The sequence below is a fragment of the Spermophilus citellus genome (assembly GCF_964194105.1).
Source record: "Spermophilus citellus genome assembly, chromosome: 1".
Taxonomy (NCBI): Eukaryota; Metazoa; Chordata; class Mammalia; order Rodentia; family Sciuridae; genus Spermophilus; species Spermophilus citellus.
This window is the reverse complement of record NC_138182.1, coordinates 283,184,155-283,209,873: the sequence shown is the minus strand read 5'-3', so window position 1 is coordinate 283,209,873 and position 25,719 is coordinate 283,184,155. Positions and strand designations below refer to the sequence as shown.

At 49.0% G+C, this 25,719-nt stretch overlaps 1 protein-coding gene across 3 annotated transcripts in view; it reads left to right on the top strand.

Moving 5' to 3' along the window:
• Positions 1-24,125, top strand: part of TENT4A (terminal nucleotidyltransferase 4A) — a 40,863-nt gene extending 16,738 nt beyond the window's left edge. Inside the window, exons 2-13 of one of the 3 annotated variants that reach the window (XM_081289306.1) lie at positions 5,994-6,117; positions 7,083-7,129; positions 8,328-8,448; positions 9,965-10,072; positions 10,740-10,868; positions 13,278-13,491; positions 15,440-15,566; positions 16,566-16,666; positions 17,526-17,698; positions 18,400-18,558; positions 20,291-20,455; positions 21,958-24,125. In XM_081289306.1, coding sequence (XP_081145432.1) covers positions 5,994-6,117; positions 7,083-7,129; positions 8,328-8,448; positions 9,965-10,072; positions 10,740-10,868; positions 13,278-13,491; positions 15,440-15,566; positions 16,566-16,666; positions 17,526-17,698; positions 18,400-18,558; positions 20,291-20,455; positions 21,958-22,149 — 1,660 coding nt within the window. In that variant the 3' untranslated portion in view covers positions 22,150-24,125. Of the gene's footprint in view, positions 1-5,993; positions 6,118-7,082; positions 7,130-8,327; positions 8,449-9,964; positions 10,073-10,739; positions 10,869-13,277; positions 13,492-15,439; positions 15,567-16,565; positions 16,667-17,525; positions 17,699-18,399; positions 18,559-20,290; positions 20,456-21,954 lie in introns of all 3 variants that reach the window. The other 2 variants (XM_081289305.1, XM_081289307.1) reach the window with 2 other exon arrangements.
• Positions 24,126-25,719: the final 1,594 nt, after the last annotated feature.

Sequence of the window (25,719 nt, the reverse complement as noted above, 5' to 3'; positions counted from 1 at the left end):
ATTTTTACTGAGCCATTGTTTTCTGGCAAAATGCAGGCAGCAACCTTGTGGAGTTGGAGTGAAGGAGCCCAGATTTCTGAGAAGGCTTTTGAAGGAAGAGTGAGAAGAGGGAGAGAGGGAATAAAGTAATGGTTGACAAGAGTTTCCAGCATTTTCAGTTGCATTTTACAACATAAAAGGAAGGACTGGGAACTGAGGTCAAGTACAATTCATAAAATCACCTTTCCCCCTAGGACCTGGAATTCACAGGAGTCACGGGCTGTTCAGTGTAAGCCAAGGCAGGTGAATAGGTAGCAAGGACCATGGACCCAGGGGTGCCAGAGCCTCGGTGAGCTGGGAGCCGCAGCGCGGCCTTTGGGGGCACCTGCTCCTGGCTGTGGGTTTAGGGCTGACGTGTCTGTGGCCACTCTGGAGGATGGTGCACCTTTCTTTCTGACCTTTCTTTTCCCTGAAGGAAATGTTGAGTGAATCCTGACCTTTGACCAGTAGTTTGCTTAGAGAACCCTTGGGATGCAGAATTTCAGGAGCTGCCCCAGGGAGCAGAGCCACATGTGTCCCCATGCAGGATGCTCCACTCACCATCTGGGTGTCCTTCCGCCCCGTTCTCTCCATAGCCATTTAATCTCAGTCCTTCCTGGGGCTGTGGGCTCTGGTCTGTCCCCTGTTTCTCTGCATGCTGACTTAACCACAGCGCAGCTGCCAGCCAGTCTTTATTGGGTCGAATACAGAGAAATCACCTTTGAACAAGATGCACATTGTGCTTGGTCTGAGTGGAGGTCAGAGCCACAGGGGCTGGGAGTTGGGCACAAGGCAGCTTAGCCCAGGGCAGAATGTGTTCTTCCCTGTGCGGGTAGTGGGGGAAGGATGCTGCCCCACCACTCCCATCACTCCATATCTGTGGCAGAACCAACCAGTCATCCTTGGCTTTGATTCAGACCTGGACAGTTGGGAACCACTTAATCCAAGCAGCTGAGCTTCTGCAGGTGAAGGTCATCCTGGGGTGGTCATCTGTTTTCGTCAATAGTTGTATTATCTGTTAAGTGGTTTAGTTTGGTTCTCTGTGGTCCTTCCTTTGCTCTTAAAATAGCACAGAGATTTGGGCTTCCTCAGTACGTACGGTGAGTGTGCACTTGATACCGAGACATCAGAGGCTATCAATCTTGCTTTTGGGTATTAGAAACAGAAATTTGTGAAACTTATTAACATTGTGAAAAGTCAGGGTTGAATGGGTTTGGACCCTTAAGGAAGTGATTGTAAATGAGAGCTATCTTTTTTGTTGGTTTGTTTTTCAATTTTTAGTACAAAAGTATACTGGAAAATAATGTTTTTGTATTGTTCTCTAATAGTTTCATGATAAAAACTAAAATTCACCCAAAACCTCTGGTCTCATCATTTCCATCCTTAAAATAACCAGACTGTGAAGCGCTGGGCTCGCTCCACTGTGAGGTGTCTGCAGGCTTCCTGCAGAGGAGTCTCCAAGCTCACCTGGTCTGTGTGGGCAGGGCTGTTGCTGGAGCTCAGGATTCACTTCTCCAGGATGAGCCATCAGAATCTTGCTGCCTTATATGTCCATTGCTTGCAGGGTTCCTTTTCTACACGACAGAAACCCCAAACTGAAGACAAAACCTAGGACTCCACAGGAAGCTCCAGCCCATTGCAGAGCAGCATAGCTCTGCTCCTGGTGGGTGCTGCGGCCCATGTGTTCTGCCCTGCAGCATCTGCAGCTGGCCTGCAGCTTGGTGCCTCTTGGAGAAGGCATCTGTGAGACACAGAACCTTCCTGGGTCATTCGCCAGAGCTGGGGGATGTCAGGCCACAGTGTATGGAGATGAGATTAACGCAGTAAACACCAGGGCTCCAGTGCACCTTTCTGCCCCACTTACCTCACTCCACACCTGGCTGTCTTTCTCAGGGCTACCCGGATGTCCCCATTCCTGGAGCCCCAACCATCAGTCGGTGCTCCACAACTCAGGAGAGAGGAAAGGGCAGGCATGAGTGACTTAGGAAGTCCTCCCAGGGGCTCCACCGGGGGCTCCACCAGGGCCTCCACCAGGCTCCCTGGCCCCTGAGGCTGTGGAGGAGGCGGTCAGCCTAGGCCCTCTTTCTTGGCGCTGCTGTCTGCCACAGGAAGCTTCTCCTTGGGAGCAGCCTGGGTGCAGATCTGGAGGCCAGCAGTGTCCTCCAGATCTTGATTTTGAGACTGAATGTCAGTGAGCTGACTGGAGCTTGAACTCCAGGAGGTCTTGATGCCTGCATTGTCTGCAGATAGGAGGCCTGGTGTGGTTTCATGCCGATGTCACCTCACTGAAATTCCCTGGGGCTTTTGTTAAGTGGGAAGAAGAAGCAAAAGATTAAAACTTTTCATTAACACAGTTCTGTGGACCATCTTGGAGAATGGAACCTGTGCGTATGTCCAGTATTGAGGTGTAGCCTGGTAAAAGTGCACTTGTTGCCTGGCTGATGGCACCTCAGTGTGGAAGTGGCTGGCTTTGTGTGTTCCACATCTGTGGAGTCAGGCATCTGCAGATTGAGAGCATTCAGAAGATTGTGTGTCTATTGAGCGTGGAAGATTGTGTGTCTATTGAGCGTGGATGGACATGTGTTTGTGGTCTTAGCAGTGTTTGTGTGGTGCTGTGAGCACCTGGGAGGATGTATGTGGGCACATGCAGGCACCACACCATTCTATATAAGCCACTTGGGCCGCCATGGGCTTTGGTGTCCTGGGTTCTGCAGCCAGGCTCTGACAGATACTGAGGGACAGCACAGTGTCATGCCCTAAAAACTACTGGTACTGTCAGTATGGAGTAAAATAATTCCCAGCATTTTATTTTGTGGTTCTGGAGATGGAAACCAGGAGCACTCTTCCACTGAGCTACATCCCCAGGCCTTTATTTGTGTATTTTTTATTTTGAGACAGGGACTAAGTTGCTGAGATAGGTCTTGAATTTGTGATTCTTCTGCCTCAGCCTCCCAAATTGCTGGGATTACATGAGCAGGCCTCTTGCCTGGGTAATTTCCCATATTTTATTTAGTACTGGTCACATTTTTATAAAAGGGTTCTTGCTGTGGGGGTCTCCTGTTGACAAGTCATCCTGTGGAGGGATAGAAAGAATTTCCGTTGTGATAGTCCATTGCAAGCAGCGTGGAGCAGCAGCCACAAGGCCACACGGGAGACCTGGTACTTCACTGCACACTGCAGCCTGTCACTGTCTGGTGCGAGCCCTCCTGCTGGAGGTCGCCTCCCGGGGCAGGTGGACCCAGCCTGTCAGCCTGTGCTGGCAAGGAAGCGAGGGCCCGGGTAGGGATCTGGCGGCTCGGGCAGAGGTGTAGTTTTGTTCGATTGCTTCGGTTCCATGCTGCTTCTCCACTGTGCCACTGGCCACCTGGGTCTCCACCCAGCAGCCCTCCAGGTTTCACAAAGAACGGGAGGCTGAGGCAGTCAGACAGCCCTTCAGACTCTCCAGTCCCTTCTCTGTCTTGGCTGTCAGCGTAAGTCCTTGGTGTCCCAGTAAACAGCGCCCAGTCCTCTTGCCTGGCTCCCTCATCCTACAGACAACACGAGGCAGGCCCCCAGTGTTGTCCATTCTATTCTGAGAACACCAAACAAATATTCTTGACTCTGCCTCATATTCCTTACAGCAGTCGCTCATGTCTAGGCTTCATTTATTGCAGATTTCAAAAAGGTGTGGTGATTGTCATATCTTATTGGGAGGACACAACACTTGAAGTCAGGCGGCCTCTGTTCCTCTGGGCACGTGGGCAGGCTGGGTCTTGCTGTCGCACAAGTGCTAGGCCACCTGTTCTTGGCCCAGCAAGCAAGCAGACATCTGATCAAACACACCCAGGGCAGCATCAATCCGTCATGTCTGCTGTGGAGGGTAGCAGGTGTCAGTCACCTTGCGCACTTCCCTCTCCCGAGTGTCAGGGATGGGGCTGATGGTGGGGGCTGCGTCTGAGGAGGCCTGGGCAGCACGGAGGGGAGGCCTGGGCAGCACGGAGGAGAGACTGTTTGACATTGTTGTGATTTCAGACACAACTTAAAAGAAGGTTGATAGCACATTCTGCTTCGCAGGTGGAGACCTGGAGGGGTGCTTTGGCCTGTTGGGGTGCCCTGTTTACTGGCTGTTTTGATGCGGTAAATCCCTGGGATATGGATAGAATTTAGCACACTGGACTCTGGGCCAGGTGTTTGATTATTTTTAGCCTGTGTCTTTCTAACATGCCTCTAGATTCCTTAGTCCTGTGGTCCTTAGCATGGGGCTGAAAGGCACAGGAGAGATGTGCCTGTTGATGGCCCTGGTTGTGCTATTCTCATGGAGAGCCCAGGGCTGCCTCCCTGCTGAGCTCTGCAGTGACAATGAGTCTGAAGTGGAAGGGCACCTCGCCAGAACCTTGCTGACAGAGATGGTGGCCTGCAGCTCCTCCAGCTATGGCTGTTGGCCTTCTGGCTGGACATAGCTGTCCTGCTAACATTTCTAAATGGCAGGAATTAGGAACACTTCCAATTGAGGTGGCACTGCTTTTGTGGAGTATGCCATGGAGGAGGAAGACCAGGGCCTACTGTGTGGTTGGTACTCAGTAGCTGTGAGAAGATGGAAGCTCTACTCTGAGGGTTTACAGTTTGACATATAACTTGGAAAACATGGTTTAATGTTGTATGAGTTCTACCTTTCTGGATTTATTAAAAATGGCTTGTGGCTTTGCATCAAGAATGTGCCTGGGTGAGGGTTTCTTTCCATTTTTTTTTTAAGTTAAATGAGATGGAATCAGGTCTCAGGATGGCCTAGCACTATGGCCCTGCAGTGAAGAAGGGCCTCCAGTATTTGCATTCCTTCTCATGGAGTAGGCCTGACCAGCCTGTAAGCTTCCTTTGGGGTCTTTGGAGGGATGACTTCAAAGGGTGTTTTCAGGGGCGGAGGATACTTGGGTGAGAGATGGTTGAAATTAACCTTGAATAAGCATCGGACTGTGAAACAAGGTGATGTCAGTCAGTTGCCTGTCTAGCTTGGCTTAATAGGTTCTGTCAAAAACTATTCCCTGCTCTATGCAGACTGTTTTTCTAGCTGTGGAGCTGATCACATTTTATTTTTGTCTTTTACCATTTGCTTTGTTAATCAAACAGAAGCAGGTGGATTTGATTTGCTGTAAGTCCTCAGATTGGATTGCTTTGCCTCTTCCCATCTCTAATTAGTCTCTTAAAGTTGAAAAGGTCGATAGTCCTGTCTTTCTGCCAGCTTGCCCCTTACCTCACTCCACAGGCTGGTGCCATCCACTGCGGGGCTGGCTCCTTGAAGTCCACTGTGGAGGTGCGAGGTGGTCCTCGAATCTCACTTCTCATGGTGTGGAGCTGGCTACTCCCGCTGGGTTGTCCCCTCCTCACTCAAGCCTGAGGAGCAAATGCTGGGTGTGCGTTAGACCAAGTGCTTGCCACCTCCGGTGTCTGCTGATCTGTGACGGGAGGTGATGTATCGACACACGACTCAGCAGAGTGTCAGCAGGTTCTGGCAAACCGTGTCTGCTGTGATGGGCTCAAGGGCTCCCAGGGACACATGTGCTGTTCTTCTCTCAGGCCTTCGATGCTCCTTAGTGTGCAGCACCTAGGGAGGTGCTGATGGGGCCTGGGGCTGGGTCCCACCTTTGGCCATCTCCTGTGCTGCCCTGCATACCTTGTAAGCCTCTCATTTTTTTGTATATGTAATTCTTTCGTTTTTAATGTAAAGTCGTTAACATGTTTTTTTTTTTTTAATGTATCTTTTAAAGGCCAATTGGAAATGTATTGATATTTGGTATTGACCCAATTCCCGTGTCTTAAGCTGAGGTACTGAATCATTCAGTGTAATTTCATCCACCAGAGTTTCACTTCATTAGATTTTCAGGGGAGGAAAGAAACAGGGTTGTGACCAGAAATATGTGTTCATGCCATACTGATCTAATGCAATGGGAAACATTTGAGTGTAATTGTAACTCTAGGATGTTTTCTCTTTTATTCACCAGACTTCATGAGGAAATAATTGACTTTTATAACTTCATGTCCCCTTGTCCTGAAGAAGCAGCCATGAGAAGGGAGGTGGTGAAGCGGATCGAAACTGTAGTCAAAGACCTCTGGCCAACGGCTGATGTGGGTATCTTGGGTGTCACACAGCACATTCAGGTCCACCGCAGCTGTTCCTGTCAGCTGGCTGCACAGACCAGGGTTTCTCACAGCCAGGTGGCCCTCCAGGCTGTCCAGGGAGGGTGCGTTTCACTGTTCCTGCTCCAGCACCAGCCCTCTGTCCTGCAGCTCACTGGTGCACAAACAGGACCCGTGGCCTGAGGGATTGTTTTTTTAAACTGTGTGAAGGTTGTTCTTGCATTAAATTCACCTAGAGGCTGGAGAGCTTATCCCCTTCCCCAACCCAGCCTCTGTCCCATCAACCTGAAGGCATATGGCACAGTTTGTGACCACTGCAAGTATTTCTCACCTGTTGCTTTCCCGTGAACGTCCAGGTGTTGATTAAAGGAAGATTGTGGGTGATGGGAGAGCTTGTGCCCCTGACCAGGTTGCTGATGACCCTCAGGCCTCCTGTTCTGACCATCAGCCTGGCCTGCCAATGACCTGACCTGCACAGGGAAGGGTGACCGTCTGCTGGTCGGAGCCCTGCTGCCAAGCTGCATACATGCTTAGTGGGCAAGGGCAGCATCTCTTTTAAAGCAATACAATTGCTTAAATAAGGCTGTAAGCTTCAGTGCCCTAGAACAGAGCCCTGCCCGGTACTGTAACTGTGGCTTTGAGAAATTACTGGAAGGTTGGAAACAGGCTTTGGGGAAGTCCGCATCTGTGAGTTGATATATATATAATGTGGTTTTTTTTCAAGGACCATAGTGATTTCATCTCTTTAATATTGAATCCTAAAAATATTTCTGGGGCTGGTCTTTAGTACAAAGACATAAGGAATTTTCTTGTTGGTTGTAGGATTTTCACTTATTCACTCTCCTCAATTTCCAAGGTGGCTTTACTATTTACCTAGAGGATAGTGAGGCCTTTTGGGAAGTCTGCCTACTGAATTGTGGTGCCTGTTTTAACAGAGCCCCACTTTCTTTCAGGTGCAGATATTTGGCAGCTTTAGCACAGGTCTCTACCTTCCAACAAGGTGAGTAGCAGATCGCACTGCACGGGTTAGTGTTCGTGCTTCTGGGGGCAGATGGTGTCCGTGTGCACATGAAGGCTGAAACATGGTTCCTGGTAGTCAATCGAAGTCTAAAAATGGCAGCCAAAGGAAAAGTTTGGAGGCCCAAGGAGAAAATGGACAGAAAGTAAAATTTAATTTCCTCTTACACTTAATGTGTTGGGGAACAAAAATGCTGGATGTGAGAAGCAGAAGAAAAATGAGAGGTTTTAGTCCATTTTCTGCTGCTGTTACAAAATCCCAGAGATGCAGTAAGTTATAATCAACAGGTTCATTTGCTTTTGATTGTAGAGGCTGTGGAGTCTGAGCTCCAGAGGCCATATCTGCAAGCACCATCTCTATGCATCATCACGTGGGGTGGGGGGCAGACCGCTTCACACGGCAACCCTTAATCCACTCCTGAAGGCCCTGCCTCAGCACAGGCAGGTTTCCCGTCCCATGACAGCGTAGGTTCTGGAGGGACTGCAGGGACTATGGGAGTAAACACAGTGGAGAATGTTCTGCTGATGGTTTGGGGGGATGTTTTTGAAATACTGCTTTATGAAGTGGTAATGAAGGACTGGGTGTGTAGCTCAGTATAGAGCAGCGTACCTGGCATGCAGAAGGCCCTGTGTTTGACCCCCAGCACCAGTAAATAAATAAGTAAATAAATAAAGTCTTAAGAAACAAAATTCTACTTAATATTTTTTGAGGATTTTTTTTATGATAGAAAAATGTAAAGTTCACATTATTTTCAGTGTCTTCTCATTAAGGTCTCATGATATTTAAATAAATGTCATGTGATTGTTTCTGTTACCCATGGCTGATTAGCATCTGGAGGCTGAGAGGCTGTGATGGCATAATTTTGGGGTTGGTGTTGGCAGGGACAGTGGGGTACTGAGCAGATCCAGGGCACTCAGAGATCCCTGGGCCAGGAAGCATGGTCTGGTGTGGGCAGCCCAGGAGTGGGTGCTGGGAAGTATGGGCACAGTGTGGTTTGGAGGGAGTTTTCTTTGTAACCCCCTGGGTAACTTTGTGCTGTTGGGAAAAGCTTTCCATCCTCTGCTCTCCGTCATGACACATAGTCGTAAGCTGTGCCGCACGTTCCCAAGGGAGGTGCGTGTCATGGGATTGTGTTGTGGCTCGGGAGGCGTAGTTGATATGTGCTTTCTCATCTGCCCAGTGACATAGATCTGGTGGTCTTTGGAAAATGGGAACGCCCTCCTTTACAGCTGTTGGAACAAGCCCTGCGGAAGCACAACGTGGCTGAGCCGTGTTCCATCAAAGTCCTTGACAAAGCTACAGTGAGTGTATGGGCTCTGCCTGGGGGGGGAGCCTCCTCACCCTGCAGGAGCCTCTGGTTCCCTGAATGACTAACCCATGCTGTGTTTCCCATAGTTCTCTATTTCTGGAGTAAATGTGATTACTATGTTTATGGTTATTAGCTGAGAAAAGGTTTAGTGACAGTCTGAACTGTGGAAATTTGTGAATCTTCAGACTGAATACATCCCTTGTGAGTGTGGATAAGAAAAGGAGAGACATGTCTACAGAGGGAACATCAGCACTGGGTGCTGCCCATTTTTGAGTGTATATCTCGGTGATCACACTGACATTTATGATTGACTTGGAAGAGATTGCCGTCTGCTAATTTATATTCCAGAAAGTAAACTTCTGTACTTTTTGCTGCTAACACTGCATGTGGAAAGCCTCTTGCCCTGGGGAGAAATTGGAATGGACACTGCTTCCCATGTGTGCTTGTTCAGGAATAGCAGTTCAACATGGAAGCAGCTTAGGGCCTGGAGGGCACTCACCTGTGATGTGACAGTCATCAGCTGAGCTGAGCTGTGCTGTGCACTGGGATTTCAGTCTTGAGCTGGAGCGTCCACTCATTCTCAGTGTGGTGATGTCCCACAGCGCTGGCAGATTGTCAGAGTTAAGGCTGGGTTGTATTCCTTCTCACTATGATGTGGGGTCAAGGTACTCCACTTCCCTCCAGCGTCCGCTCTGTCAGATGTTTTCCCTGGGCAGAGAGGGAGTCTAAATAAAAACCAGGTGAACATCTTGATGCATTTTCACTCTGTGCATGCCATATCACTAGCATCTGAAGAAAGGCAGTGCTTTGAGTCGTTGTTGTAATAATTTCTCTGTCTCAGTGGCCCTGCTGCTATAGCAGATTGGTTACTGAGTACCTTTCTCTCTGCTGTCTGAGGGCCAGTTTCTGATGTTGACTGGCAGCTCTTCTCTGCTGTATACCCTCCAATAAAGCCATCATGGGCAGGAGCCTATGGGTGAAAGCTCTATTTAAGGCACAGTCTATTTGGAACAAGCATCCAAACATCAGTACTGTAGAGTTACTGCTCATTGCCAGAAGTTGACTGTGTCTATTAACGTATTCAAAAACTCAGCAGAAGTGGGGGACCTCACCAGGCCTGTGGTGTGGCATCTCCTCGGGGTGTATTCATGTGGGTTTGGGCCTTCCCACCTGCCTCCTCCTTCCATCAGACACCTGTTCTACTTGAGCTGCCCCCTCCCTTTTTTCTGTAAAGTCATCATTGGTGGGGTGGAGAGTGGGACGCAGAGCAAGAGTGCCACTGTGTGACCATTAGATGCTGGGGCTTGTTATAGTTTTCAGGGACCACTGAGGTTAAATCCTGACAAAGGCCTCTTTTCCTTTTAAAAACTGGTATTCATGATGTCTAAGCTCTTCTGGGGAATAAGAAAGGAAACTAAAACTTCTGTACAACTTTGGAGACATTTTGAAGCCTGACTATGGAGGATGTTGCATATTAAAGTATAGTTTTTAAAATTAAATCTTTACAGGTACCGATAATAAAACTCACAGATCAGGAGACTGAAGTTAAAGTCGACATCAGCTTTAACATGGAGACTGGTGTCCGGGCAGCAGAGTTCATCAAGAATTACATGAAGGTATTGTCATTGGCAGGGCACAATCCAGACAAGGGAGTCAAGGCCTGACATTGGGTGTCCTTGCTCTTTCACATGTTAAAAACCTTCACCTGAATGTAGGCCTCTTTACAATGTAGACCACACGCTGCAGCAATTTTCCTATGGATGCTCTGAAAGCATAGCTGATTTTCAGATTTGCTTTTCTTACATCACCATTTCCTGAAATTGATCTTATTTTGGAGAGCTTGTTGAAGTGTGCTTTCCTGTTCCTGCAAAGTGATGTTACCTGAGGTTGGTGTGCCACATTGACACATCTAATCCCAGGGTCCTAGGAGGTTGGAATAATCATGAGGAAGTTTAGAGTGACTCACTTTGGAGGCCCCAGTGCCCACGGGGTGACGGCGTTCCCTGCTCACCTTATGGCACAAACGTACTTAACCCTCTGTGCCTGGAGCTCCTCAGGCAGGTCCCCCTCTGCCCTGGCATCACTGCCTGGGAAGGGTCTTCACTTGCAGATGCTCACAGCCCATTGGGAAATGTGTTCTTAGGTCCCTAAAATTGAGACCGATCAACTCACACTCTTGATGAGGATCAGTGGAACTTTGCTTTCTCTCATGAAATTTGCTGTCTGAAATTTCCTTAAAGGTATATCAACTAACCAGTCGATCTTCTTCTTTGGAATTTCCAGAAGTATTCACTGCTGCCTTACTTGATCTTAGTGTTGAAGCAGTTCCTCCTGCAGAGGGACCTGAATGAAGTCTTCACAGGTGGAATCAGCTCGTACAGCCTGATTTTAATGGCCATCAGCTTTCTGCAGGTGCGTATGCGCTGTCCTTGAGAAGATGGTGAGAGGCAGGCTCTGAGGCTCTGACCAGTTGCTTCCTGAGTTGCCCACAGGTCTGGCCTTCCCTTCCCAGTTCTGTTCTGATTTGAGGAGGAGATTTCTGGCTGTGGTACATTCCCTCCAGGTCAGCACTGCTTCCTGCCCCATGGCAGCTTGTTTCCTGGCTAACCCACTGTATGGGTACAGGGTGCTCTTCCAGATCCAAAGTCGAGTCACGTCAGTCCGAGCCCAGGAAAACACTCTCAGTCATCAGCATTAAGAAAGTGTTCATTCCTTTATTTAAAAAAAAAAAAAAAAAGTGTTTTTCATGGTACTCAAATGTGATTTATAATGAAAAAAAAAATGTCAGAATCAAGTCCAGTACCAATATCTAAAGAAAAAATATCTGGGGAAAAAAATTTGAGAGCAAGTCTTCTAGCATTGATAAAACATCAATTTTTTGCCTTAAATTATACATGGTCCTTATTTTGTTGAGTAACGAACGTGATAGAAAATATAATTATCAAAGCTCATGGATATGTCATAGGATTTATCTTTGATTTTTAATGCATGGCAGAGTCTTCATTAAAGCATTGATTGTTTCGCTTATAGTTTCTTGAGTGGGAGTTTCGTTCTTTTTTTAAAAATTTTTTTAGATGTTGATAGACCTTCATTTTATTCATTTATTTATATGCAGTGCTCAGAATTGAACCCAGTGCCTCATACTTGCTAGGCAAGTGCTCTACCACTGCCCACAACCCCACCCAGGGTTTCGTTCTCGACCCTTTCTTGCCTGTGTCTTAGTCACACTGCTGTGCCCCCGTAGCCACACGTTTTACATGTGTGATGTGTGCAGTGAGGACTGTCTGCCTGGGCTTGGTGTCTCCCATTGCCGCTGACCAGTGGAGAACAGGACTGACTGCAGTGTTACTGCCTGTGGCCCCTGTAGCTTCCAGCATATCCACAGAGGCTGGGTTGAGACAGTCCCACTGTTGCCTGCACATACAACTAGTCTGGCTGTCCTTGTAATGTGGCCCTCAGCCGTCCCTCCCTAGTGCTTGGACATGTTGAGCTGAACTCAGCCTTCTGTCCTGTCTCTGGTCTTGACTGGGGCTGGTTCAGTGGCCATGTTGTAATGACAGCCCAGACTTGCACTGTGTGTTGTGTGGGGCCTGTCAGGCCTCTTGTTACAGCTTTGTGGCCCTCGCCCCTTCACCCAGTGCCTTGCCTGTGCCCCCAGCCTGGCCTGCCTCGGGGCGGGGCCATGTAGCACCCATGATCATTTTCCAGCTGATGGGCATGGTGTCTAAACCCTGTGCCAGGCTGGCTCTCAGATATTTGACTTCACTGACAGGAGGGACTAAGGGTGGGGCAGAAGTGAGACAACTTGGCTTGCACTGTGGAAATAAGCAAATCTTCAGAAGCTACAGCCATTCAGATTCTTGTTTTCACCTCATGGAGCTCTGAGCCTCAGGTGTTTTCATCCCCTCCTCTGCCACAACTTTTTCTTGGAGGTAACCTAACCATTGTTGGTAGGACGGTTGCTGCCCAGCAGAGTTTTCTGTTCAGATGATAGTGCTCTATGTCCGCACAGCTCACACAGGAAGGCCACAGGCCACGTGACTCCTAAGTGCTTAGAGTGTGGCTGGACTTTTCATCAGCGTCTAAATTCATTCAGATAGCAGTTGCTGCATGTAGGCAATGCAGGCTGGGGGCAGCTGAGAACTCTGGGTCTGTTAATTTGGTGTACTCAGGAGTTGCCAGCCGACAGTAGTTTAGGTAGGGACAGATCAGCTTGAAGACAGGGTGGGGCAACACCAGCACTGGCGCTCTTCTGCATGACAATCAGGGTGTGAGTATGGCATGAATATTATGATACAATACTCCTTACCTATGCACAGCTTAAATCCATCGTTGTACCTTCTAGTTTTATGTGATATGATACTGTTCTATCTAATACTGCCACCTAATGGTCCTCTTTCAGAATGATGACATTAAGATGACTGGAATCTATCAAGGTACATCCACCATCTAGATGACTAAATTATGCAGAATGTGGTCAATGTTTTTATCGATATTTGGCAACGTGAGGCCAATCAGATGTCTGTGTTTATAGGATGTTGCTTGTATGGATTACCAATTTCGAAACTTCAAAGTAATGAAATGTTCATAGCAGGGTATCTGATCTCTTTTCAACGTCCTTTATTGACAGTTGGTCCCGGTTGTGTTCAGGCTCTGGGTGCCTCCTCCCTGGCGCTCTGACCTCCTCCTGGCTGATGTGTGAGCGAGTGCCCCGGAGTGGGGTTCCCTGCAGAGGCTGCTAGGCAGCCTGCTCCATCATCTGCCGCCTTTTTTCCAGCCCTGCTTGAATCCACACAAATTGTGGCTGCCTTGCTTTTACAGTTGCATCCAAGAATTGATGCCCGGAGAGCTGATGAAAACCTTGGAATGCTTCTCGTAGAATTTTTTGAACTCTACGGAAGAAATTTTAATTACTTGAAAACTGGTATTAGAATAAAAGAAGGAGGTGCCTATATCGCCAAAGAAGAGATCATGAAAGCCATGACCAGCGGGTACAGACCATCGATGCTATGTATCGAGGACCCCCTGCTGCCTGGTAAGAGCACCTTGCTCCACACAGCAGGGGGCCGGGAGGCCTCGTGGGTGCCCTGGCAAGTGGGGGTGACAAGTTGGGCCCTGAGAGCCCAGGGTAGGTAGTCTGCTCTAGATGCAGGTTCCTCCCGCTATCAACATAGTTAATAGTCACACTTTGAGGATTCCTTTAATTCTTATGATTAGCTTCCTGACTTCTAAACTTCTTACATTCTGTAATCAGCCAGAATTAAGAAAAAGTTTTTTTGTTGTTTTTTTTGTTGTTTGTTTGTTTTTAGATTACAAAAGCATTACATATTCACCACAAGCATTCACTTCACAGGGGTATCTAATAGAAAAGCAGAGTTTTCTTTGACCTCCTCCCCTGTAGGTGTCCGTTTCTCCAGTTTTCCCTGTGTGAAGAGCAGTATTCACCATTACGAGTTCAGGGGTAGATTCCATAACAACAAGACTGCACTTGGCTTTGGACTTGACAGGCCCGGACCCCACTCTGCCTATAGGTCATGATCCAGTTTAGGGATGGCCACGTGGAAGACCTGGGGCTGGGCCTCCGCCCCTCCCAGCCTTGGTCCCCTTGGTGTGTTGAGGGTGCTTATTGTCTCCATTCCTTTGGCAACAGTTTTTTAATCTTTGCCAACCTGATAAAATCATGTGATGTACATTTTTATTTAATTTACATTTCTTTAATGACAGTGGGTTTGATACATTGTTATTTGTCAATTCCACAAATATTTTTTGAAATGGTGTTCTTATTGAAGCAGTGCCGACAGGTGACAGAAAGGGTGGTGGAGACACCAGCTGCAGGCACACCGCCCCTTTGTGCTCCTTTCGTGTGCTCGTTCTTTCTGCTGGGCTGTCTTCTCACTGGCTGTGTGTGCTAGGGAGACCTTTCTGACCCACATACCACACTTCCCTCCAGTTTGTTCTTCCTCTGTATTGGCTGTTTTTATTGTTCTGCTCCTGTACAGTTGTTGTTTTAACATCTTCAGATTTAGTAATTATTTACATTTTGTTTTATGGTTTCTAGGATGTGAGATTTATTTCCTAAAAATCATTTGAAAGAAAATACACTATTGCCTTTGGTTGTGATTTTGGAGTGTGTGGCTTGTACTATGGTCTGGAGAACTGATTTTCTTGGTGGCATGGTGACAATGGTGGCTGTGTCTGTTGGATCTGTCACTGGAGACGCCATTGTCTTCAAGTGTCCACTTAAATTGTACAGGAAAAACACAAACCTGCATTATCACTAGGTTAATTTAAATTTAGAAAAGGTAAAATTTTAATACTTGGAACACATCTCCTTAAAAGTCTATACTTGGCCTGGGCTGCGAAGAGGATGGTTCTGAGGTTGAACTGCTTTCCCTGGGAACGTGGAGCTCCTTGCAGCTGGTTTCAGTGGTGGCCTTGTTTGAGTTAGCTATTTGCCCTCTTTCCAACACCTGAGGATTCATATCTGGAATGTTCTGTCCTAAGGATTGCTTCCTTCACGTTCCACTACCCTTTACTGAATCCCAAGGTCCTTGGGGTGAAGTGCCCATGTGCACAGCTGGAGCCATCGATCATAGCAGGTCAGTGCAGCTGGTCTGTTTCAGTGGCCTTTGGCTTCTTTGTGTATTTACCACCTGGGAAATGAGCAGAATTTTTAGGAACTGTCACACCTCCTGAGGCTGACGCCTGCCTCCCTGTTGGCGGTAGGCTGCAACCACACGGACGCTGATTCATGCTGTGCCCTGGGCACTTGGCTGCCGAGAGCCGCACTCTGTGATTGACGGGCATCCACAGATCTGGTTTCCAGGAGTGCTGTTGTTAGCCCAACTCCACTTTGCTGGTAGAGGCTGGAAGTGTTTTGGTGGCTTGGGCCTGACTTCAAATAACACTGTGAGAAGCTCAGAGACATTTCTGGAAACTGGCTCAAGTCTGTGGTGAGTTTGACATTTACCTTTGTTTTACAGGAAATGATGTTGGCCGGAGCTCCTACGGGGCCATGCAGGTGAAACAGGTGTTTGACTACGCCTACATTGTGCTCAGTCATGCTGTGTCACCGCTTGCCAGATCCTATCCCAACAGGGACTCCGAAAGGTAGCTGATGTCCTGTGTTTGTGTCCCTCAGCTCCTACAGGATGGCAGCTATGCCCTTCCTGTGTCTTGTACTTCCGTGACCTTTATTAGTGGATGCACACTCCTGTTTAGTTGAACTTGCCCGTGTTTGTGAAGGGAGACCTTTGCAGGAACTCAGGGCGGCTGTCGATTTGCCTGTGGATAATGTTTGGGGAACTGACGTTTATTGGGGTATACTGTTTTGGGAGGTGATAGTAGGCTTTTAAAGCTTTGGACTGGTGCCTCCCCTCCGGGCAGTCCTTAGGCGTGCACGTGCGGTTTCTAAGTGAAGGTATCTGAACACTTGCCTCAGTTGCCTTCCGCACGTCTGGATGTCCCTTGTGCTACATTGTGGAACACTTTTGCCACGTACACTTTATTGGCAGCCAGAAATATTTTTTCTGATGCTGGTTCCTGCTGCCATGGTGGAGGGAGGAAAACAAGTGGTCATAGAAAGGAGGAAGAATGTGGTTCTCGAGCTTAGTAGCTCACAGCATCCTTACTTCCATTCCTGGGGAGGGTGATGGAGTGGATGGACTTGGAGGCCTGTCCCAGGAGCATCTCCCTGCCCTGGTGGTGGTAGAGACCATGGGGTTACATGTACTTGGGTCAGTCCTGGGCCCAGTGACAGGCACTCAGTGTCTCTTGGCACTGTCCCTCCACTGACAGTGCCCCAGCACAAATGGAAGTGTTAGATGTGTGTTGCCCTGTGGGTGGGAAGCAGCTCCCCTGGGTTCGAGTAGCTGTCTTACTTAGCAGATGAAGGGTCAAGGATGTCACCTGTGTGGACCCACTTTTCTGCACTGTGGTCTCAGTGCATTTGAGCTACTCTTGCAGTCTTCATGCTTCTGGAAGTCACCTTTGCTCTTCCCCACCATCTCTGCTTTACTGAGATGGCACACTGTTCTTGAGATGAAGAAGCTACTCAAGGGGCCATGGCTGCCTGTTGTACCATGTTGATGTCCACCTTGTCCCTTACAGTACTCTAGGAAGAATCATCAAAGTGACTCAGGAAGTGATCGACTACCGGAGGTGGATCAAGGAGAAGTGGGGCAGCAGAGTCCACGCAGCACCAGATCTCGGTGAGAAGCGATTCCACGTGCTCGTGCACAAGTACTTCTTTGTTTCTTTGTGGTCAGTTCTTTGGACTAAGAAAATAGCTAGGTCTTTTTCTGTAATCATTAATACGCTCTAGACAACACTCCCCAGTAGAAATACGGTGTGTGCCACATGTAGAATTTAAAACTTTTAATGGCTGCATTAAAAATATAAAAAGAAACAGATGAAATTAATTTCAATAATTTTATTCAACTTATCTTAAAATATTAACATTTCAATGTAATCAAAATAAAATTATTGAATTGTTATATAGCCTTTTTTTTGCATTAACTCTTTGAAATACAGCATTATTTATACTTATAGCACATCCTAGTTCAGGCGCTAAATATCACCATTGTGTACATCTAGAAGAAATTAATTAAAAACATAACTTTGGGTGAATGGCAGAAAGATGAGGGAAGGGGGCAGAGGTGGGGAGGGGACTGAATCAGAACAAGGTTTAGTCCATGCTTTATAATTATATCAAAATGGAGTCTGCCGTCGTGTATAAACAGAAAGAACCAATAAAAATAAAATTCTCATGATGACATGAAAAAAACAAACCCTTCATAACAGTTTAAAAAAAGAGAAATAACTTGATCTGTATTTAGAATTCAGAAAAGCTGCAGTTGGAGATGATTTATTACATTATTAGAACATTTTAATGTTTTCTAGTAACTAATCAAATATAGTTGTTAAGATTAGATTTATGAAAACGTGGAATGGACTCTGTCAGTCACACTGGCAGCTCTCCTGGGCTTACCGGCACCAGGGCCTGATGCTGCCCTTCGGGACGGTGTGCATCTGCTCTTCTCATAACCCGTCCTTTGTGCCCTGCGACAGAAAACAGGATCAAGATAAAGGAGCGAGTCACTACGTGCAACGGGGAGCAGACTCAGAGCCGAGAGCCCGGGTCACCCTATAGCCAGCGCCTGACTTTGTCCCTGTCTAGTCCCCAGCTTCTCTCTTCAGGCTCCTCTGCTTCCTCTGTGTCTTCACTTTCTGGAAGTGACATTGTGAGTATAACCTTGCCCTCCACCACCTCCTGATGTGTCTGCTGGATGATTTGTGTTCTTGGTAGGCACCTGCCCCAGCTAGTCCAAAACCCATTCCTCAGTTTTAGGAATTTTTGGTTTTTCTGTGTGTGCGCGCACACACGCATGCACCCTGAGACTTCATCTCCTTGTGCGTGTGTGTATGTATGTGTGCACCTGAGTCTGCATCCCCTTGTGTGTGTATGTATGTACACCCTGAGTCTGCATCCCCCTGTGTGCGTGTATGTATGTGTGTGTGCGCACCCCAAGTCTGGATCTCCTTGTGCGTGTGTGTATGTGTGTGTGCACCCTGAGTCTGCATCCCTCTTTGTGTGTGTACGTACCCTGAGTCTGCATCCCCTTGAGAACCTGGGGTCCTGGTCACTCATGTGACCTCTTGGTCAAGAGCAGTGATACTGTTCCAGTCAATTCAATGGAATTTCTTAAACAGTTTTTAAAAAGTCTGTATAGAAATGAAAATAGTAGGAACCCAGCTGTGTCCTCTGTGTTTCACGAGGCCTCTCTAGTCCTGAGACCCCCAGAGGGCAGTGTGGCCTACTGCATTCTCCTGTTGTTCAGAGCAGGGCTTACTTATTCCCAGAGCAGACCCTGTGTCCCACCTGTACCAGGCAGTGCTCCTCCGTGAGCAGCAATCCTTGTTGTTTTTTTGTGTCGGACTCCAGGACTCCGACACGCCACCCTGTACCACACCCAACGTTTACCAGTTCAGCCTGCAGGCGCCAGCAGCTCTGATGGCCAGCCTACCCGCTGCCTTGCCAGTGCCCAGTGGCAAGCCTCAGTCCACTCCCTCCAGAGCACTGATCATGACAACCAACAGTCAGGTATGGCTTTACTTCCAGGATGCAGCCCAGCTGTGAGGGGCACTAGAGGAGATACGAGACGCTTTTGAATTAGAAGAGCGTTCTCAGATTTCAACTTGGTCAGCATTTTTATCTTTTCATAGAAATTCTCTCATTGTATCTCTGTCCCATTATATATAAATTGAATGTGTACAAACCAACATACTGATTTCCTTAGAAGGAAAGGCAGGCCAGTTTCTGAAAGACCACGTTGGTGTGTGCAGATGTGCTTCTTGGAGGTTTGGCTCTACAGGGGTCTGTTTTCACAGGAGGAACTCCTAGGCTCCCAGTCACTCAAAGCCCAGCTCCATGGTCTCACCTGTTACTGAGCGTGACATGCCTTGCTCAAGATGTGTCACATAGCCTGCCATCCTTCACTGACCCAGCGTACAGGACCGCAGCATGTGCCTAAGCTATCAAAGGGAATTCTGCCCCGCATGTTCAGTTGCCTTTTCCTGGTCATGACATTGGCCCTGGCATCTGACCTTCTTGTGTCACAAGGCATTTGTTCAGCCTCTTCAGGGCTCTGAGAGCCCCTGGCAGCCACTGAGCTTCAGCCTCATGCTGCTGTTGCTGCTTGGTCCTCATATAGCCTATGTCGTCTAACCGAACGTCAGACCGTGGTCCAGTTTGCCATTTACCCATCTGTCCCAGGCCAGTAGAGTGAGGCCAAGTGTGCAGCTTGTTGCAGTGTCCACACAGGCTGAGGCCTCCCTCCTTCCAGTGGAATATTGAGCAAAGCATTGTCTTGAAGCACTTGTATGCGTTGTCTGTCCTGTGCAGCTCAAAAAACCAGGATGTCCAAATCTGGGGACTAAGCCAGATGATGTTAGAGCTGGGCGCAGTGGCTCTCGCCTGTAATCCCAGCAATTTGGGAGGTTGAGGCAAGAGGATTGAGAGTTCCAACCAGCCTCAACAACTTAGCAGAGACCTTGTCTCAAAATAAAAAAGGGCCGTGGATGTTGCTCAGTGGTTAAAGCTGCTTGGATCAAGCCTTGGTAACAAAAAGGAAAAAGAAAAAAGATGCTAGAGTTGGTGCACATTAAGTTGTCAGAGAGACCCCTGGGGATAGAGCTTGCTGTCCTGGTGACCCGTTTCCCCAGGGGGTGAAGCCCCTGCAGAGGAGAGAACGTGGGTCTATTGTAGGGCCATGCCAGAAGCCAGACTCCGGGTGAGAGTCCCCTGTCTGTGCTTACAGTGAGGTGTAGCCAGTGTCATGGGGGTGTCTGCTGGCTTGTGGCTGCTGGTCCCCTGCACTGGAGGGCTGCCTGCGTCTGTGATGCCTGACGGTTAGGTGGTGGCAGTTGGGGAGTGCTTCCCACCAGCATGCCTCTGAGGTGGAGGGGCAAGGGCCATATAGAGTAGTCCAGAGCTGGGGAGGGGCCAAGGCAGGGACTGTTTTGTCCTGTCCTGTGTTCAGCCAGATTGGAGCAGGGGATTTACCAGGGATCTGAGTGGCAGTTTTCTGAGGACTAATTTTTTTGAATCTTGGTTTGGTCTTCAATGAGTTTTAAAACTTACGAGTTATATTATTGGGCATACTTCATATTGTTGCTATTTCAGAATATAAGATCTTTCTAATTCAAAGGAAATGCTGACAGCTTATAACAGACACAGCTGCTCTGTCGAGCCTGGGTGCAGCTATTGTCTTTGCTGTGGTACTGGGACTTGGTGCTTCCACTTGGACATGGGGATGTTTCTGTTTTGTTCCTAGACCAGGTTCACTATCCCTCCGCCGACCCTTGGGGTTGCTCCTGTTCCTTGCAGACAGGCAGGTGTTGAAGGAACTGTGTCCTTGAAAGCCGTCCACCACGTGTCTTCCCCAGCCATTCCCTCGGCGTCCCCCAACCCACTGTCGAGTCCTCACCTGTATCACAAGGTACGTGCCACACAGGGCCCACATGCCCATGGCCTATGACGCCTACCGGCTGCGTCTGCTCTGAGAGGCTAGTGCGTGCATCCTCTCTCAAGAGAATCCCAGGGAGATTGTTTTAAAAGGGAATTTGTTGGCTGTCGTTCAGTTTCACGTTTGCTTTCTTTTCTAAACAAAACTTTTAAAATATTATTTTAAAATGTAATATAGTGTAATTATTCACCCAAAGCATCCTTCTTTTGTTGAACTGATTAGTATAAAACAGAAACTTGAAGAAGGCAAGTTCAAAATGAAGACTGTTTTCCCACTTACTTTTTAAGTTCATTTTATTGCTAAATATTTTGGTTTTCAAGAAACAAAAGACAAAGTTAAGAACCACTGTTGCCACACTCTGCACAGTGCTGTTTTAATCTCGTAGTTTAATCTTCCCTGTCCCCAGTGGAGGTCAGTAGGGGTAGTTGGATGGCCCAGCCCTGTTTGGTGTGCTCAGCTCACTTGGTCTCCATGGGCCAGAGTGCTTCTTGCACACCCCTGGCCGCTTGCCTCTCAGGCCCAAGGAATTGGAAGTGTGCACTGAGAAAACAGGTCTTCTTTGTTCCTGTGCCCTTGATGCACCTGAGTGTTGGAGGACAGCCTTCCAGGGACCTCTGCAGGGTCTGAGGCCTTCCCCTGGATGCTGGTGATGCTTGGTGCCTTTGCTAGTCCTCATGCCTCTTCCTCAGTCCCTCTTAGCTCATCTAATGCTGTTTTGCTGGTAAATTCTTTATTCTTGGCCCTGTGTCATTCATTCCTGATTATTAGTTTTCTTTAAGTAATTCAGTAACGAGCACTCCTTGGCTGTGTCCACCCCATTACAGCGGGCCTTTTTCCCCTCATGGCTGTGGGACCTGTCAGACGAGGGAAAGCAGCTGTGTCACTCCCGTGTGTGTTGCTTTCCTTCTTTCCCAATGAACAACTGTTCGTTTTGCTCAGAGTTGCCCTGAGACCAGCTCCATGAGCCGTGCAGTGCAGGGAATGTGCCTTGGAAGGCCCTGGATGTGCATGTACTAGTGAGCAGGCCTGAGGGCGGGGGTGTGCCAGCTTGGCGGGTGATGCCAGGTGGCAGACAGGGAAGACGTGGCCAAGACCTTGCTCCTGTGTGCAGACCAGCTGGAAGTGAGTCTGATGAATTTGTGTAGTTGGACATGGGCCCTCCATACTTCCCTCAGCTCAGTGGAAGTAAAGCTGTTTTTCTCTTCAAGGTGTGAGAGTGCAGGTGTCTGTCACTCCTGCCTGGGTGATGTCACATCAGTGTTTCCATGTGGGCAGCATGGCAGGGTGGTGCATTAGGCATTGTATATTCTCCCTTTCTACTTGGTGACTTCCTGCCACTGGAGATGGAGGGTGCTCGTGGGCGCTCGAGTGTGCTGTCTGAGGACTGGGCCTGGCGGGGCTCCACTGGGAGGGTCTCAGTGGGCCTGTGTGTGTGCTGTGCTCCCACACTGCTTTCCTCTTTTTCCCTCCAGCAGCACAACGGAATGAAACTGTCCATGAAAGGCTCCCACAGCCATGCCCAAGGTGGTGGCTACAGCTCTGTGGGCAGCGGAGGCGTGCGGCCCCCTGTGGGCAACCGGGGACACCACCAGTATAACCGCACTGGCTGGAGGAGGAAAAAGCATGCGCACACCAGGGACAGCCTGCCCGTGAGTCTCAGCAGATAATGGCTCCTGGCTGTGCGCCCACCCCCAGACTGCCCAGTGGCCTCGGCACCACGGGGAGCTGAGACCAACATCTAGCACCTGTGACATGGCTGCCCAGCACCCGGCTGATCACTCTGCATGTCTTTGTGTGGTGGTCGCGCCCATTTTAAAGAACAGCCCCTGTGGCGCCCGCGGAGCCTCACCAGAGAGGGGTGCACCTCGCCTTCCAGGAGTCCCCGCCCAGCCCAGCAGCACCGGCTCAGGCCCGCTGGGATGCGGGCCACTCTCGTGTCTGCAGTAGCCGTGTGGGTCCTTTGCGGGTGGGGTTTTCGTTTCCTGTCGTCAGCCGAGAGCCGCCGTTCAGTCTTCCCCAGCACGCAGGGCTGGAGGCCGTGTTTTACTGCCCTCAAGTTTTGTTTGAAACTTCAGAACTGTTTTTCTATGTAAATATCGAAAACTTATGATTTGTGCAATAACTCAAATATTTTTTATTTAATTTCATATTTTCACATAAGTTATATTTAAGGGAAGAGGGAATTTTTTAAAACAAGCTTAGATCCTTTCCCAAGTTACATTTTCTAAGTTGGGTTCATCGTGTTGGCTGGTTGTCTGATGAGCATCATTACGAACACCACAGAGGGTTTGGAGTTTTACTTTTACGTCTTCCTCTTGGTCAGGTGCAGGGGAAACCGCCTCTGACCAGCACCCCAGGGGCCCTCCTCAAGGCCCCAGGTGCTGCCTGCTCTGACCAGGAGTTCTAACATTTTTGCTTTTGGTTCTTTTAAACTAGACAACAAACCCAGCATTTAAAGTGCCAGAAGTATAACTTTCTAAGGAGTGAAAAGGTTGTCACATTATAAAATCTTAGATGTGAACGTGGGAAGCGTCAGTCAGTTTCAGTGGCATGGCCTGTAATGGTGGGTTGGTGGATATCATTACAGACAATGGCACCCAGTTTTAGGAATGTGGAGAAAGGAATTCCGTTGATTCCGTGGAGGAATCTGCATAGCAGTATGCATTCGTTCTGTTAAGAGCAAATACCTGAGAAGCACCTGCGCTGCCAGCGCGCCAGGGGAGCACCTAACGTATCACAGGAGAGCACAGCCAGGGTGGCCGGGCGGCTGGGGCCGCTGTCAGAAGCATACAGGTATACTATGCAAGTGTATTCTGCCACAACCACTGTCTTTGTTACCTTTTTTTGAACAAGATTATATCCATTCTGCCTGACCCTGAGTTTTGGGAGCACCACAGTTGTCCTGGGAGTTGGTTTGTGTCCTGTAGGCCCTCTGACTTCCTGTTTTTAAAATGGGTTCTGGCCCTGCTAAATAAACACTAAGGTAGGTTGGTCTTTGAAGCCCACTAGTGGAGAGTGTCGAGGAAAGAAGCTAACGGCCATGACATCTGATCGATACCTGGTGGTGGGGAGTTCTAGACTGATGTCTGACCGCAGTGACAACTGACGAGGACCAGCTCCACGGGTCAGGGTCTGCCTCTGAAGCAGGACTGGCCCTGTCGTCAGTGCTGCCGCCTGCTGCTACGGTGTCCAGGAAGCCTTCCAGAGCAGCAGCTCGTGATCTGCAGCTCGTGATCTGCAGCTCGTGACGATCGGAATCACCCAGAATATTTAAAAATATTTAAATTGTGAACCTATTGATAGAGAATATTTATAAACACTGATCTATAGGCCTGTACTAATCTCTACGCGTTAGCAATACTGACTGTAAACCTACATTAAGGAAACCATTGTGGGGACAGTGAGTGTCCCGTAGGTGCGTGTTTTAAAGCTCCATTCGGAGACACAGGTACCATGTCCGTTCCCGTCATGGTGAACCAAATGAATTGGTCTGGCTGCCACTGTGGTCATGTGCTGCAGGTTAACAAAAAGATATCATGTTTTGATTTTCTTTTGTGTGTGGACAACAATGTGGAAGCTAAAATTGACATATTTTTATGTAAAGTTTTTCTATTCTTTGATTTTTAATAAACTTTGGAAACCAGTTTTGTGTGTTAGTAGATACATGGGTGAGGTGGTGATATGTTAGCTCATGACCTGGTTAAGCAGGATTATCCAGCCTGGAATAGCGAAAGAGGTGACTGGGCTTATTTTATCATTGGCACATTGAGGCCTTGGGTTCCAGCCTTCTGCGTGAGTCCAAAGTGAGAGGAAAGTAACAGAAGCTCGCTCTGTGCCAACATGCTAAGGGGGTTCCCAGCGGTGTCCACAGTGCAGTGGTGGTCTAGCTCAGCAGTGCCCCAGGGTTCCAGCCACCCAGCAGTCACAGTGGAGCTACTATCCCTTGGGTGTGGCTCTTAGGACGCTTCCTAGGGTGCTTATGGCCAGCAGTGGCAAAACTCTGCCCAGGTTGTCTGGCCCCTGCAGTGTGTGCTCTGAGACCACTAGCCTCAGCACCCTGGCTTGGCACAGGTGGACATTGGGGTGAAAATCACCCTCCTCAAGGGGTTCACAAGGGCTCCCAGCAGTGCTGCCGGGAGAAGACAGCCCCACCCCTGCAGCACGCCATTCTAATGAGTGTGTGGAGGCAGAAGTACCTGGTGGTGCTGGTTAGGAAAGCACAGGAGCGGGAGGGCCAGTGTGGCTCTGGGAAAGTCTCAGGCAGTGAGGCCTCCAGCACTGGCATGGACGACAGAGGGAGCCGGCCCCGTGCAGAGGCCGCAATGGCCGTGCCAGCAGAGGCTGGCAGCAGATGAGCCGGGTCATGGGGGCCACTGGAGGTTGGGTGCTGTAGGACGACGCTACAGCAAGTAAGACTTGGCTGCAGGTGTTCTGAGTGGAGATGGAGCCGTAAGACCATCTGATGGGCTGGTGGGGGAGAGGGGACTTGCCTTGTCCTGCCCCTGGGTCTCACTGAGGGGCCTGCCTGCAGGACAGCTTGAGGGAGCCAGAGAGTAGGGACTGCAGTCTCCTACGGGGGAGGTTGACTGTGCTCTCTTGGGAAGCTGGGGGCACAGACGTGTTGTGCCAGGGGCTTCTGAGGGACGGAGGGGTCCTATCCAAGCAGGTGCTGTGCGCCCCTGTCCATACCTGGTAGGCATCAGCACACTGGAGGCTGCTCCCACCGGCCAGGGTATGCAGGGTGGCCGTGCCTCCTTTTGATCACTGGCAAGGTCCCCTCATCTCGAGACCCTATTGGCTCTCCATCCGATCCACATTCCAGGATTCCTCCCGAGTTGTCACAGGATGGCGAGTGGGAAGCTGTGTCCCTGTGCTTGTTGTCACAGGATGGAGAGTGGCAAGCTATGTCCCCATGCCCAGTGTCACAGGATGGAGATGGCAAGTTGTGTCCCCATGCCTGATGTCACAAGATGGAGCATGGCAAGTTGTGTCCCCATGCCTGATGTCACAAGTGGAGCATGGCAAGTTGTGTCCCCATGCCTGATGTCACAGGATGGCAAGTGGTAAACTGTGTCCCGATGCCCGATGTCACAGGATGGTGTCCCTGTGCCCGATGTCACAGGATAGCGAGTGGCAAGCTGTTCCCCGTACCCGATGTCACAGGATGGCGAGTGGCAAGTTATATCTCCGTGCCTGACGCCTAGTGGTACCAATGAGTGGAGGCGCCCAACCCATAG